Source organism: Hemicordylus capensis, chromosome 5 (assembly GCF_027244095.1).
Source record: "Hemicordylus capensis ecotype Gifberg chromosome 5, rHemCap1.1.pri, whole genome shotgun sequence".
In the NCBI taxonomy this organism is placed as follows: Eukaryota; Metazoa; Chordata; class Lepidosauria; order Squamata; family Cordylidae; genus Hemicordylus; species Hemicordylus capensis.
Window position 1 is genome coordinate 32398276 of NC_069661.1, and position 16487 is coordinate 32414762.

The window sequence follows — 16487 nt, forward strand, 5'->3', positions numbered from 1 at the left end:
TACTCCCAACCCAGTTTGGGGTGCCTAGGCACTGCCTGTGGGGAATAATGAGGCTGCTGCAGATCCCCATTATTCCCTATGGCAGAAAAACCAAAACCACTCCAAATTTAAAAATTCCTTTAAAAAATCACCCGAGTGCCTGGTTGCTTTGGCGGTTGGGTGGTAGTTGACACCCATGGTGCCCTGCCACCCAGCCCATTTTGGTGTTCCAAGGCATGCTGCCACCCAAAACACTGAACACAAACTATATTTAAAAATCACAAATCTAGGCAAGGCTTTAAGAAACCAACCTGGAAACTGTGCTGAACTATAAACCTAAACTCAGGAAACCACAAACTTAACTGCAGACAAAGGTTCTCCACATGAGCAGTGTGGAGGGCTGAGGAGGGTTCTGCAGGCTTGGCCCGCTCTTCCCACAGACGATTGGGCAGCTAGTCCTGGGTGGCTGGATTGGCCACCCACATGATTACTGGCTTTGTCACTGAGCTGGTAGGGGTGGCGGGGATCGGGGGGCCCAGAAGTCCCAGCACTCCCCACGCGAGTGCACGGGCTGTTCTGAGGAGACCTCTGTGCCCAGAGGCTTGTTGCAGCCTCCCAGTCTGGGTTCTCCTCGTGAGTTGCCACAGTGCGAAGCCACACCATGGTGACTCATGACTGAAAAAACATGGTTAGCAGAGTGCACACTCCGCTAACCTGATTTAAGGGGAGAAGAACTTAGGGAGGTTTGTTGCAAGGAGCCACGCTCATTTAAGTGGGGGGGATTAGGTGGGCTTGCTGCAGGAGCCACAGGGCTCCCGTTGCTGCACACAAGCAGCTGAAACCAGGCTGAGCTCCCTTAGCCTGGTTTCTCCTGGTCATGGGAACAGCCTCACAGTGAGGCTATTCTCACGGGCAGCTGAAACCGGGCTATGGGAGCCCAGCCTGGTTTCAGCAGCTCATGTGCAGCAACGGGAGCCCTGCAGCTCCTGGCAGAAAGCCTGCCTAATCCCCCCCCCCCCCCTTAAATGAGGTTAGCAGAGCGAGTGCTCTGCTAATCCTGTTTTTTTGGTTGTGTGTTGCCATGGCGCAGCGCCACACTGCAGTGACTTATGAGTAGATCCCCAACCAGGGTGTTGCAACAAGCCTTCCAGTGTTGGGGTCTCCCCAGAATGCCCCGCGCACTCCCGTGGGTCATTCTGGGATTTCTCCGCTGCCCCAACCAGCTCCGTGACAGAGCCAGTAATTGTCTGGGTGGCGAACCCAGCTGCACAGGGAGGGCATCTGTGGGTTGAGTGGGTCAAGGCCGATCTACCCACAAACACTCTATAGACTCTTCACACTGCTTGTGTGGGGAGCCTTAGTGAGACACCACAAGCCAAGCAAACCACAAACCTAACTACAAACCACAAACCTGACCAAGAGAACAAGAAACCCCAAACCAAACTAACATGATACTACTACAACAAAGAAATTACAAGCTTTAACCTGCTGGACCCAGCAAGCAAGCCACCGCAGAACTAACTATGGATACACCACAAACCGCAAACAAACCACAAACCTAACTAAAAATCACCAAGCACCACAAACTCCAAAGAAAGCATTTAAACACAAGCATTAAAAAAAGACAAGCATTTAAAAGCAAGCATTTGAAGAACAGACAGCATGTAAGGGTGAGCATTTAAAAAACACACATTTTAAAAATGTTTAAAATAACACACCTTGAGAAGTCTTCTTTTCTTCTCTTTGTGCATGCTAAAGTAAAGAAAATTCTGCCTCAGGCTGGCAGGGCCATCACAGCATTGTTGTGAGCCTGCATTGCAAGGCTCTCAGACACATGGTGGTACCAGACCACTGACTAATTACTGGCAGTGCATGCATGTATGATGCATGCATGTATGAGTGTCAGTGCTAGAACTCAGGAAGCAAGCGAAGCAACTCCATATAACAGTTTTAAAGCATTATTTACTATTTACAATGCGGCTGGGCAGGGGCGGCACCAGTTGGTCAGCATCAGGAGCTGTGCCAGTGGGGTGCATGCATGCGTGTCTGCATGTGTCAATAGCCCTAGCAGCAGACGGTGACACTTATGCATTTGTCAGGGTGAGGGTGGGGTGATCTGCTCTTAAGTGGTGTTGCAGGTGGGTGAGGAGGGACGAATCACACTCACTCATCCTCCACTTCCAGCTTGGGGTAGCCCAGCAGGGGGAGGTTAACCTTGAGGAAAACCAGTTGTTCCACCAAGGCAGGGTCCAAGTGTGAGCAATCGGGTGTGACCACATCCACAGCTGTGGAGAACACCCTCGCGCTCTGGACACTGGTCAGTAGGCATGAGAGGAGGTGTCTGGCAACCACCACCAAGTCCGGCCAGACTTGGTGACACACTGCCCAGAACTGGACGCGGTTCTTCTCCGGGTCTTCCGCCACCAGCTCCTGCAGGTACTGCAACACAGTCTGATCAGCCGAGCCTTCTGCATCCCTGGCAAAGTGCCAAGGTGCCCCTGCTTGAGCCACTGCTGGCTACGTTGGTGCCACCAGGGATGAAGCACTGCTGGACTGGGAAAAGGAGGGGGGAGAGAGTCGACCTGCACTGCTGCTGGGTGTGGACTGTGCACTCATAGGCACAGCAGCACCCTCCTCCTGGTTCTTGAGCCTCCCCTGCTCCTCCTCTCTAATTTGCTCAAACAGGACGTACCTCCATCCAGGCAGCTCATCCTCATGGATGGCATTGCCCTTCATAGCTGGGTCACAAAGACAAGCCAAGACATGCTCCTCTTGGTCATTCAACTTCTTGATGAGCCAATCTGATAGGGTCTACCATCCCTAGTGGTAAGCGAGGTCTGAAGCTCACCCATCAGCTTCTCAAGGAGAAGTGCAGCAGGCACAGTCTGGCTCAGCACACAAGCTCTTTGTTGCAAACAGGAAGGGCTCAAGTGCCGAGACCATCTTGGACATTAGCTTCCATTCGCACACGTTCAAGCCACAATTCCCAGCCAAGTCATGGAGTGCTTCCTCTTGCTTCAGCAGGCACTGGAGCAATAGAAGAATGGAGTTCCATCAGTTCTCAACATCCCTGAGGATGAGGTTTTGAGGGAAGTCATGCTCACGCTGCCTCTCATTGAGCATGTGCCTTGCCTTCTAGCTCCAATGGAAATTGACTGCAATCTTGCAGCACTTCTCTACAAGTGCAGCCGCGGTGCTGGCAGGCTGCCCTGTACTCTGGACACTTTGGTCTCCTTGAGTATGGACACACACTCCATCCACTCTACTGCCTTAGTTATATTGGCATCATTTATTTATTTTATTTATTTATTAATCAAATTTGTACACCGCCCCAAACTTTCATCTCTGGGCAGGTAACCATAGCATAAAGCAGTTAAAATATATACAAAAACTTAAAATTATTTAACAATTGAAAAATAACCTACAAATTAAAACCTTAAAATTTTAAAGAACTGAAAAAGCTTGGGTGAAGAGATGGGTTTTCAAATGCTTTTTAAAGATTGTCATAGATGAGGAAGATCATATCTCAGTAGGGAGCACATTCCACAGTCTTGGGGCAGCAACCAAGAAAGGCCATCCCCGTGTGGCCACCAGTCAAGCTGGCAGCAACTGGAGACGGATCTCTCTGGACAACCTCAATGGGCGGTGGGGATCACAATGAAGAAGATGTTCTCATTGTCAGTGACAATGAAGTCCCACCTGAGGTTTGGATTCCTAGCTAGCCATTCCTCAGTCTGTTGACTGATCACGCCCGCCAGTTCCAGTGTGTGCACCACATCCATCATCTCCACATGCAGCATGGCCCACCTGTGCCATATTGCACGGGAGGGGTTGGATGCAGCAGCACCGGAGGTCCCTTCTCTCAACAGCCCCCACCAGTGAGCAGTGAGGGACAGGAAAGCAGCGTGCACTCCAATGACACTGTTCCACAGATCTGTCATGAAATGCACACTGGTACTGGGCCCTGCTGCCTCCAGAATGCCTGACATGAGCTCACTGCACCACCTGTACAGGGAGGGGACCACCGTCTGACTCATCTTTGATGGGATTCTGTAGTTGAGAGCAAGTGCCTGGAGAAGCCGGCGTAAGCTGGAATTCTCCACCATCTGAAATGGCTGGTCATCCAAAGCCATCATCTCGCCTAAGATCCAGGTCATGAGATGTGGGTCTGTTTGACCAGGACGATGCTTGCTGCCTGACGGCTTAGTCCACTGCTTGACAGGGAGCATCCTCTGCCTCAGCAAAATTGGCACATGGCCCTTGCTAGCACTAGTCAAAGGCACAACAGAAATGGGCACATTAACGCTGTCAGCAGCAGTGAGGATGACAGGATGATGCCGCGAGGACATTCCAAGATGCTTGACATCCTTCCCTCTACTGACTTGTGCCTTAGAGTGGACACAAGAAGGGGCATTTTGAACAATGCCAAAGTGCTGCCAAATGTTGCTTGCAATTATTGAGGTGGTCTTCTTCAGCCACGTGGGTGGTGGCAAACCTTCAGGGGCTGCTGGGTGCACATCACCACCACCACCCCTGCCCTCCATCTGGGAATGAGAAAGGCCAGGCTGAGGTGACTCAGAAAGCTCCTTCTCAGACTTGCCCCCAGAACAGGACCCAGGCTCCTCAACAATGAGGGCAGGGTTCTCACTGAGGGGCGAGATGAGTGGGGAGGGCGGTGTGAGAGAGGGACTGTCTGGCTGAACTAGCAGTTGCTGAGCCCTCGCCCTCCACTCCTGCCAAGGGAACATGTTTCCCTGACAGGGGAGTGCTCCCCGCAACCAGCACTGCCAGCAGGTGCTGCAGGCAACGGCAGCTCTGGTGATGCAGCAGAGCCAGCAGGCTCCTCTGGCTTGCACACCTCTAACTCATAACTGTGTTGATTTATTTATTACATTCACACCTTTGACTTCCTCCAAGGAGCCCAGTGGAGCATAAATTCAGGAGGGAGAGAATGCCAGGCCCAACATCACCCAATGACCTTCATGACCAAGTGGACATTTGAACTTGAGTCTCTCTAGTGCAAGTACCACACTATAAGGTCGTCATCCTCGTGATCATTGCAGCCCGGCAGGGAGGGTGTGTGGGGTAGGCAAAATCAATCTTACCTTACCACCAGCAGCCTTGTGTGGGATGTGTGGCTTGCATGCCCACACGACCCAGGCTGCTCTGTGCAGCATGGATTTCTGGAGACTGGGAAAAAGCAACCCGGCCTCCAGATATCCCTAAATGCACCGCACAAGGAACATGGTGACATCATTAGGAGCATGAAGGGTTTCTTCTCAAGCCAGGTGCTCTAGTCTCTTGACTCTGTTTCTGCTTGTGCTGCCTGCTATGACTGGGGACCTCATGCTCTTTTACCCAGGTAAGAACCTGGAGAAAATTCTTGGGCTACCCAAGCCTTGGTAGAGCTGTTCATTATCTATACCAAACAATACCTTACTGCCTTTTCAGTTATATATCCCTTCCACGTGCTCTCAAGTTAGCAACAATAAGCACACTTTTTTAAAAAAAAAAATGAGGTCTTTGTGTGTGTTTGTTTCCTACTACAGACTTACACCTGGAAGAGCTTCCTACTCTTCTCCATTGTGCAGCTAAATTTGGATTAAAGAAGCTTGCAGCTCTTCTCCTCCAACGCCCTGAGGCAATTCAGGCTTGCAGGATAACCAATACATATGGGGAGAACCCAGCACACATAGCAGAAAAATATGACCATAAAGAGATTCAGAAAATCATTAAAGAACTGACAGTAAGTAGCTACTTTTCCAGAAGACATGATATGTGTAACTAGCTTAAGAGTTCATGGTACTGCCAAGGGATACAATTTGCTGTGAAAGAAGCAGGGACATGTGTCGTATTTGGAGGCGCCATGAATATCCTTGATTTTCCTGGAGTGGGGGTGTAGGGCACATATTTGTTATAGTAGATAAATGTCCTCAACAGAATGTGGGTTTGCCAACATTCTCATCAGATGTGTGTGGGGGGGGGGGTGGATGGCCTAATTGCCTGTGTTGAGCAACGATTTATATTGCTATTTGTGATTTTGAATGAGCAAGATACAAAGTTGCTGATAATAATACACACATGATGTGTAACAGTGATCTGGATCCACTTTGCAAAAATCAAATATCTGCTTTTGCTGATAAATGTTTTGAATATGCAGTGCAAGTGGCGAGAGGACAGAAATATCCATGAAAATGGAGAAAGGTTTTGTAAATTACATAACGTAATAGGACACTTCCCTTTCTTAAAAAAAAAAATGGGCATAATCCAGACAAAGTTAACACCCACATTTGTTCAAATGGGAAAGCTAAGCACACCCTCAGATCATTCCCACTGGAGACAATGGGACTTAAAAGTGATTAACTTTGGAGGAATTGTGCAGGAGTCTGGATGCCCTATAAGTGTAGCAGGATCAAAGAATTTCATTCCCATCTAAGTTTCTCATTATGTTCAGCCAGAACATCCATATTCACTTTTTAGTCACAGAAGGAGGAAAGGGAAGAACAGATTGCCCAGCATGTGCTCTGACTGTGGGAGTTCATTCAGGCTGGCCTCAGGCAGGATAAGGCAGGGACTATTTCCCTGCTGAAATGGTGCTGGTAGAATCTGAATACAATTAATGTAACTCTGCAGTTAGAGCAGAAAATGGAAAGTTGGGCAGGGGAAGAGAGAGAAGCCAGATTTTCACATGTGTGAAACCATTACTAAATACAGATGGATCAGGGTACAGCATATGTGAGCTTTCTGCCACTTTGATGCTACCCTATCTAGGTGGAAAAGGCGACATGTTACTTCCAAAAGCTGAGGTTGAGAAAACAACCCTGTAAAATTGCAGAGTTATTTGGGTTACAGTTCACTATTCATGGTGAATGTGGCCTGTCCCAGTTCAAATAAAGAGCAGTTGTCTAATCCTCTTCCAGGAGATCTTTGCCAGTATGCTAGGTGTGTCATTGAGTTGCTCCAGCAGCATTTTCTTTTGGAACAACTTAGTTGGCAGGCTTTGCATGTGCTCAGGTTCTGACTGATGGTCACATTTGTGGTGCCCAAAATGAATCCCCCCACCTCTAAGTTTATTGACTGATGACTACAATGGATGTTTAGCTATTGGCTGATCACTCCAAAGGATATTTTGGAATGCTTTTTCTCATAGTGCATGACTTGGTTCTTATGCTTGAGTCAAATGTAGCTGTTTGCTCTGCAGTATGCTCCTTTGGTGTGCATGTCAAGTTTCTAACTGACCAAAACAAATCCCTAGCCTACCTAGGATTGGTGTGTGTGTGTGTGTGTGTGTGTGTGTGTGTGTGTGTTTAACCTCTGGGCCACTCACCAGAATTTTTCCCCACCTAAAAGCTAGGAATGTGGTCTATTGCCAGCATGATTATTTTCAGTAAAGTCAGCCTTTTTGGAGTAAAAATGTCAGCAGTAGCATTTTAAATTTAGTGTGCAGGCTTGTAGCCTATACCTGAGTACTAATGTTGAGGCTCACTTAGTTGAGCTCCATTCTGCTACAGTGGCATAGTGCATAGTGTGGTGTCTCCATATGGCTGCAGGAATCGTCTTGTTTCTGCCCCCAGACCAGGGGCGTACCTAGGGTGGGGCAGGCAGGGCATGTGCCCTGGGTACCACTTGAATTGGGGGCACAATTTTTAAAAAATGAAAATGAAAATGGCCACCGAAAACAAAACGGCCACCCTGCATGCTCAAATGTCTGCTCTGAGGCCCTAGGCCATGCCAGGCTTCACAGACGCCATTTGAGCATGCGTGGTGGCCATTTTGTTTTCAGTGGCCATTTTTAAAAGAAAATTTTATTTTAAGAAATCGCCACCACAAATGCTCAAATGGTCCCTGCGAGGCCCTAGAGGCCAGTGGGTGAGGGGGAACCTTTGCAGATGCCCCCATGGCTTTTAGGAAGCCTCCCGAAGGGGCTACAGGTAATTTCTTTAAAACAAAAATTAATATAATATAAGTCACTATACACATATTCTGTTTGGCACTATGTACAGAGAATCAGGGCTTGTGAATACTGAGCTGAAGTTTATGAGCTAGGATTATATTAATTTGCTCTTACTTTGTTTCTTGTGATAAGTGAGTTAAATGTGATATCTTAATAATATGGCTATTAATGGTGAGTTTGTCTTTGAATCAGTGTGAAATCCTTAGTATTAAGGCCCACTGGGGGTTTCTTGCTCTCTTTCTCTCATTTTAACTGTCTTTCTGGAATACTAGAATATATTCCAAGCAGTGACATAATTTACTCTGCATGTCTTTTTATTATTTTCAGAGTATCTGGGAAAAGTCACATTCTCCATTTATTTTTAAAACTTATGTAATAGTGATGCTACAGTGCATAGTAGAGAATTAGACAGGCACTTCTGTTTAGTTTTCCAAGTACACCTCCACATAGAATTTGGGTATTTCATGAGCCCCAGCATACTGAAATTTGCAGTATTCCAGCATTTTTTGGTCTGGCTACATCCATTGCTAAATTGTTTTTGAAATATTAAAAGATTAACGAGCTTGACTTGTATTTTTGAGCTGATATTATGTTAAAGTTTTCTGAATGATGGGTGTCAGATGTTTGGACAGGGGGCGCAATTTCAGTGCTTGCCCTAGGCACTATTTTCCCTAGATACACCTCCACACGCACCCTGGTCTCCTTCCTCAGCTCCAGCTAGGTACCAGAATCTTTGAAGTTGCATGCCCTCCAATATTTCAACAATGAAAACAGAAACATGCCTGTGATTGTGTAGGGGATGTGGTCAAGCAACCTGGGGTGTGTGGCATACAGTTCTGGCCAGAAGTATGCCACAAATGGAAATAAAGTATATGCAGAACACGTTATCCCAGATGACCATCTCATACCCTCAACACTTTGCAGGTGAAAATAGGGGTACACTTCTCATACCAAGGGTTTCTGCCCAAGTCCCTACCTACTATATTAAACATGGCTGAAGACTGAATTCCAGCCAAGGGGGTCCGCTGGCCAGATCTGTTGTTGGTTTGGTCCAGCCTGATGCCACAGCTGAACTGGAGGTGCCAGGGGCACCCGCTGTGCTTCAACAGGGCATGCAAGAGAGTGGACAGGGCTCCCTCATTCAGGTTCAGGACGCTGTTCATTTGACCGATTAGGGGAATGGACTGTTCCTCTGAGACGTGCAGTGAGGTATTCAGGAAGCACTACCAGAGTGGGGTAAGCGGGGCTAAAAGGAGGTTTGCCCCACTTTTGTGGCAGGAGAGTGTGGGTGTTGGGTAGGTAGATTGATTAACAGTGTTTGGCTGGAGGGCCATTTGGGGTGAGGGGGTCAAGGAACAGCCCTTCAGGGTTTTTTCAGCCTGGAGGGTTGAGAATGGCCCCTGCTCGGGTGGTGGCTAGACTCACCAACTCAGAGCTTTGGCAGCTTGAGTTGGGGGTGGGCCGGGTTGCCCCCCCCCAGTGGTGGAAAGCCTCATGATGAGAGGAAGTCAGGACCTGGTGCCTGACCGAATCAGTACCCCTTCATCCTGGTGTGAGATGGCCCTCCCTAGGCGGCGGTCCCACATGGGAGGAGTACTTGCACTATGGTTAGTAAGGTACCTCATTGCAAGTCTTATTCTGCTGTACATTAATAAAGTGGCCCTGTTTTACTCCCACTAAGCATGTCATGTTTTCATTGGGGCTGGGGGTGCAATGCAGATTGCCTTAGGGTTGTGTGCCTCTTTACATTTGGGTGCACTAGAGGCACACGATGCACACACCCACCCACTTGGATATTTAATTCCTAGAGACTCCAAGGAGGCAGCTGAATTCTGAAGAATGACAACTCTAGCAACTCACATGGAAAAAAAAAACTGAACAAGGGATTCTCAAGAGGCAAAAATAGACAAAACAGGGACAAGGATTTGCCAGGGACAGATTCCAAAAAATATGGACTGTCCCTGGGAAATAAGGATTATTGGAGTCTATGAAGTTGGCAACCCTGCATCTATGTATGTATGTATGTATGTATGTATGTATTTAGACTGCCCAAAACTTACATCTCTGCAGATTCTGTAGATTGTGGTCTGATTTGGTAGCTTAATCAGAGGATAGCGACTGATGGTGGTGGAGGAGGAGGAGGAGGAAGTCTTCCCTTGGACAGAGAAGGTTGACCTAAATTAATGTTTGTTGCTCTGAAAAGTATGAAATACACATGATGACAAACCTGCAACAATATGCCTTTGAAGACTTTCTTTATTGCATATATATATATATATATATATATATATATATATATATATATATATATAAAGGAAATTAATCCAAAAGGGCTCTATAAAAGCAAACATTTCGATGTTAACACGTCATCACCAGTGCTCAATGTTTCACTGTTGGAACAGATATTCTTATATAGTATGCTCTTCAAATCAACCACCTGAAGTTAACACATAACACAAGAAGTGGGGCGTGGGGGAAGATAACAGAGCATATCATAAGGAGGGCAGCTGAGATCTTCTTTCAGGATATGGAAGTCAGGCAAAAGAAAGAGCAATCAATTTAGCAGACATTAATGGATACAATTCCCCTTAAAAAGATGGGGGGGGGTTTGTTAAATATGAGGCAGGATTGCCCATCTTGAAGATTCCCTTTATTTCAGACAACTTTATTAGGCAGTCTTAGAGAAGTTTAATGAAATATGGGGTTAAGGCCAATGCAGTTTGCCAAACAGCTAAGACCTTAAGGCAACAGCTGGTGAGATCAAGACTATATGGTAGGAAGTATAAAACTAAAGCCTGCCCAGTTTGTGAAGATAGGGAAGGTACTTGCAAACAAAAAAAGGTTGTTTATTATTTGTGCAGACTGTGGCAAATGTTATGTAGGAGAAACTGGAAGGCTCTTATTTACCAGATTTTTTAAAAAAACATCTTCCAGATTCAAAATATATCAATAGGGAAAGACCTTGGTCAGTACATATGAGAGACAAGCATAATGGGGGGGAATGCCACTTAAAGTGTGCATTCTGGAGCTAGAACACTGCACACAAAAGAAAAATCAGGGAAGCATTGCACAGAGATAACCTGAGATGAATGGTAAGGAGGAAGTAAGAGACATTTTGAAATATATTGGCCATTAAAGGTTGTATTCCTGAACTTACTTCTTTCCCCTCCCTTTCTCCTTGTCAGCGCTGAGTTGGGGAAGCTCTGCTGGGAAAGCTCTGTTATCTTCCTCCCACATCCACATCCCCGCCCCTCCTGCTATGTATTAACTTCAGGTGGTTGATTGGAAGAGCTTACTATATAAGAACATCTGTTCAAACAGTGAAACATCGAGCACTGATGATGATGCGTTAATGTCGTTTGCTTTTTTGGATTAATTTCCCTTTTATATATACGCTATAAAGAAGGTCTTCAAAGGAGTAGTATGAATCTGTTACCCCACACTCCTTAAGAGCTCAGAAGCAAGACAGCTTTCAACAGGTATATTTTTGCTCCACATTGCAACAGTGTGATATTAGAAATTATAAGGTAAAACCCAGGCTGCTGAGTCTAGCGGCTTTCCTGGATAGGATCAGGAGGCCTGTGGGCCTGTCTATGGCTTAGAGTCAGGCCTATACAAGTCTGCCTCTCCAGCACAGTGCTGCTTCCTGGCCTCATAGGCTAGACTCATTCTGAGTTCAGAACATTCTCACTCGGAATGGGCCATTGTGAGTGTTCCGTTCCAAAATGGAACGCCCTTTAAATGAAGGGCTCATTCTATTGGAACAACCGTTTTGAACTATTGTTCCAATGGAACATTCTGGGCATTTGCGCAGAATGCAGATGCCTGGAACATTCCGTCAGAACAACCGGTTGAGCCAGTTGTTCCGATGGAATGAGCCCTTCATTTGAAGAGTGTTCCATTTTGGAGAGTGTTTCATTTTGGAATGGAACTCTGGCAACGGCCCGTTCTGTGTGATAACATTCCAAGCTCAGCACATTCTGCATATCCTTACTAGAGTCGAGGTTCCCATTGGAGAGTACTAATATCCTTAGGTGTGTTTGAAGGGCTTCCAGGGGGTACCCAAAGTCCTCCTGGCTCCCTATGCTGTGGCTGCACTATTTGTTACTTATATAAGGATCACTGGCTTAAAGCTGACATATACTCCTTAGTGATATGTCCACGCTAAGTTATTCTTGAGTACTCCCATTTACATTCATGAGAGTAGGAGTGGAGCCAGGCTGGCAGCCATGTGCAGCCACTGCTGTGGCCCCCTGGCCCCGCCCCCCCCAGTCTGACATCAGACATGCCCGGTTAGCCCGGGATGTGGTTTCCCTCCCAAACGGGGTCATGCAGGGGGGGTCTCCCTCCCAAATGAGGCCTTTAAGGCAGGGAGAGTTGCTCCAGTCATGCTGCCAATGCAGGGCAGGTCGGTTTCAGCTCCATTCAGGACCACATGGCCCCATTTGGGACTGAAATAATGCCCCCGCGTCTGACGTCAGATGTGGGGTGTGTGTCTGGGGCTGCGCTTGCGGCCACTGATTGGGCACGGCCCAGGTTATTTGAAGTTTAATTGTTCTATTATTTTCAGTTAAGTAGATTTCTCCCATTTATGCCATTGGGAGTATTCAAGAATAATTTAGTGTGGATGCAAGCCAGAGACTGGAGTCTGTCTCAGAACTGTAACATTTAAAAGTGCGTGGTGTGTGTGTGTGTGTGTGCACGCACACACACTTAGATAGACAGATAGATAGATAGATAGATTGATTGATTGATTGATTTACTGGGAACCTAAGCTGAAGGTTTGTGACAGAAGGGGTACACTTGTTAAAAAGGTTAGGTACCCCTAAGCTAGAGGGGAAACACACAAGGGCTGCACCTTTATTGTAGCAATGTGATACATTGCTACAATGCACAATGAATGCCAAAAAGAATAGTGGCATTCACTTATGGCACACTTGCCAGAAAGATTGTCCACCACTGTGAAAGAATGTTTAGACGTCTGATAATATTTCTTACTGCAAGGCTGTAACAAAATCTATCAAGACAGAATAGAACCACTGGTCTTTTTTAAATGTAAGACTATGATGATAGACTTCACCCATTAAAGAAAAATAGCTTATATATGCAACCTTTATACATTCACTTAAACTGAAAAGTGCTTCCCTCTCATTGTGCCAACAAAACATATAGGAAGATGGAAAAGCAGCCTCTTCATGTGAGAGCTTGAGCCAAACTGAAAGATTCTGTGTAACCTGCTTCCAGGAATTTCCCATTAGAGTTTTAGAGCTGGTCCTAGTACATAATGCAAATGATTTTGAACTGAAGGCTGATTTTATTACCAATATCAATGTTCAGTTTTTTAATGCCATGAAATATCTCAAAAATACTCAGGCTACGCATTGCGTCTGTTACCTAACCATTGGAGTAGCAACTTGGTTTTACCACTTGGAGAACTAAGGCTCAAATCACCCTCTAGACAGAAGCATCTTGGGAAAGGTGATTTTAGTGGAGAAACAGCAGGGAGAGAAAGAGATATGAACATCCCTCCCTTCGGTGCCACCAGCCTTCTGCTTTCAACTGCAGCTTCTGAAACTGCTTTCAATGCAAAAGAAAACTGGTGGAAAGATGAAAAGCTCTGTGTCACATGTAGTTTGAATTAAATGTAGCGATGTGCAGAACTGGTTTGATTGTGAACCGGACGGCTGCAAACCGGGCCGATTCGAGCAGTTCAATCACAAACCACTTCAAACCGCTTCGAGCTTCAACTGGCCCAGCTGATCAGTTTGACCAGATTGGTTCGCATACCTGTGGTTTGGTCTGAATTCGGTCTGAATTTGGACCAACTGCTCCAAACAGTCTGTGCACACCCCTACAATTTAAAGCAACCATTTAAGCAGGAAGTATTGACTGGTTTTACTTGTGAATTGATGCAGACAGGATTTGGTTGCAAGTGTAACTGATGCATCTTGCTTCAAGGCCAACACCTGGCTGGGACTGCAGCACTTCTGTACTAGAACTCTTAAAAATGTTGCCTCCACAAGCAATGACTTGGGTTGCATGTGCAACTGGGCCTGCACTGAAGTTAACTGATCAAAGATGTATGTATTGGGCTGTTGATATATCATGTCTTTACTACTACTACTAGCTTGGATTTAAATGTGTGCTTTTGCTAGTCCAGGGGTTCTCAGACTGGAAGTTGGGACCCCCAGGGGGTCCCAAACAACTCAGAGGGGAGCTGTCAGGAGGGCAGGGGCCTTACCTAACATGTCCAAGAGGTGGAGGCAGTCAGGGATGATGGGGGCAGACAGAGACAGAAGCCAACAGTGATTTGTCTCTTCCACCACTCAGAAAGCTCTAAAAACAGGCACAGCAGTGACACTTCTTTGACTGATGGGCCAGGGGAGAGTTCCTTCTCAGGAAACACTCACTAGAATTTGTCTAGCAGGTGGCCAAAGAAGTGCCATTGCTGTCCCTGCCCTTGGCTTTGTAGCAGAAGAGAAGCCAGGTAGGGATGTGCATGGAACCCACGGGGGGTAGTTAGGGTTAGTGGATACCTTTAAGGGTAGGGGAGCATGCTCTCACCCCTCCCATCACATTTCCCCAGCTGGTGCCTCATGTTAAAAGGATCGGGCAAGGTGGCAGCGTACCTCCCTGCCACCCCATTGCCTCATCTGACCAGAAGTACCCGATGCAAGTGTGCACGTCGGGCGCATGCATGCAAACGAGTGCAAAGTGCATGCACGTACACCTGATGTGTGCATACACACCGGGTACTTCCAGTCCGATGAGGCAATGGGGTGGCAGGTAGGTACGCTGCCACCCCCCAGACCCTTTTAATGTATAGCGCTGGAAGGGGAAATGCAGTGGAAATGCAGTGGGAGGGGTAAAAGCAGCCTCCCCCACCCTTAAAGGTACCCCCCTAGCCTTCGAACCGGCCACACCACCAGTAGTTTGAACCTGTTCAGAGGCCCATAAAAGGGCCTCCGAACAGGTTCATGCAGATCCCTATAGCCAAGTGGTTTTCTGTTTCTGTCCTCATGCTTCAGAGACATTTGAGCAGCTCTTTGCTTTACATTCGACAGTGTCTCTTCCTGAATTTTGAATTCGTGTGCAACCGGAGTGAATCAAGTGAGAAAGCCACGCAAAAAACTGGCTCCTTTTGCTTGATTTTTACTTGTGTGAATCAGAGTTTTCAGTAGTTGCTGCTATAACAAGGAAATACCTGGTGAAAATAACTTGCAGCCCCAAATCAGATTAACAGTCTCAAACATAAAACCCAGGCTTGAAAAACTAAGGAGGAGCAAGCAAACTCATCCTCATTTAAAAGCTAAATGTGCTTTATTTACCTCTACCTAATCAAATCAGTGGCTGGCATCCTGACTAACAAAGCATATGCGTGCTCCTAACATCAGTGAAGCATGAGCCCCTGCGCTGGTCTGACATGCTTCCAAAGTGTGGGGACTCTTCCACTCTTTTGCAAGAGCACAAATACTTCTTAGAGCTTGCTGGCATTCCAGGAGCACTACAGCAATGCTCCGCTAGACTAGAAACACGTAGCTTGACCTTCAGCAATATGTTTTTGGTCTACACAGTCAGGATGTCAGCCAGTAGTTACCCACAGTGACGGTGTTTCCATTTCAACCATGCAACTGCTTGTGCATATGAGAGGAGGGGTGGTGCCAATCTAACCTTCCTGTGGAAATGTTCTAAGCAATGTGTAATTATTATGCCCAAGTACATTGAAAAATGTCGGATCTAACTCATTCTGAATCAACTAGGAAATTGTCAGGAAGGGCCGACATAGACCCTCCCAACTGTCAGGTCACATTAGAACCTGTCATGTCTCTGACATTTTGTAAGATCCACCACCTCCCTTCTCCCCATCACCCTCCCTTACCAGGGACAGCATGGGGGGCAAGCAACAGCAGGTACAATGTCCTCTTCACTCCTACAGAGGAGGCAGTCACCTCACCACTTGTAGCTTCTGGTTTAAAACATCCCCTTTAGGTTCTTTTAGGTCACTACACATTGCGGAATGTGTCATTCTTCTATGCAGCTATAAAAGAACTAAATACCCCAGAATCTCCGGCACCATGGGATGATCTAAAGTTACATAAAGGAGAAAAGGGGGGACTTTTCAAATCAGAAACCACAGCCAAAGGAAAGTGGCAAGGTGACTGTCTCTGGTGCAGCTTCTGTTCCCTGACCTGGTAAAGGAGGGGGATAGGAAGAGGGCAGGAGAAGAGCAGGTCCTGACAGGCATGTCAGGACCAACAGAGTTCCACGTGGACAGTCAGGAGCTCAGTTGGAAGTTCTGACTGTCGGGGCTTCCTGCCATTGGTGCAGAATTCCATTCAATAATACCTGACAGAAGTCATATCGGGTCCAACATGGCTGTCAGGGGTCTCTGCAGCCCTCAGGGACATAGTTACACACTGCTCAGAGAGGGTAAAAGGGGAGTTTGGTAAAAATCCCTGCCCCCACACATAAGCATCCACACTGCTGAAGTAGGAACACAGCCACTGTCAGCATATATCCCACAGCCACATCATGTGCAGCATTAGGTAGGATG

At 46.8% G+C, this 16487-nt stretch overlaps 1 protein-coding gene across 8 annotated transcripts in view; it reads left to right on the forward strand.

Moving 5' to 3' along the window:
- BANK1 (B cell scaffold protein with ankyrin repeats 1) overlaps positions 1 to 16487 on the forward strand; it is a 191360-nt gene that overhangs the window by 28002 nt on the left and 146871 nt on the right. For all 8 annotated transcript variants that reach the window (XM_053258221.1, XM_053258220.1, XM_053258224.1 and 5 more), the window contains exon 6: positions 5529 to 5725. In XM_053258221.1, the coding sequence (XP_053114196.1) occupies positions 5529 to 5725 (197 nt within the window). The remainder of the gene's footprint in view (positions 1 to 5528; positions 5726 to 16487) is intronic.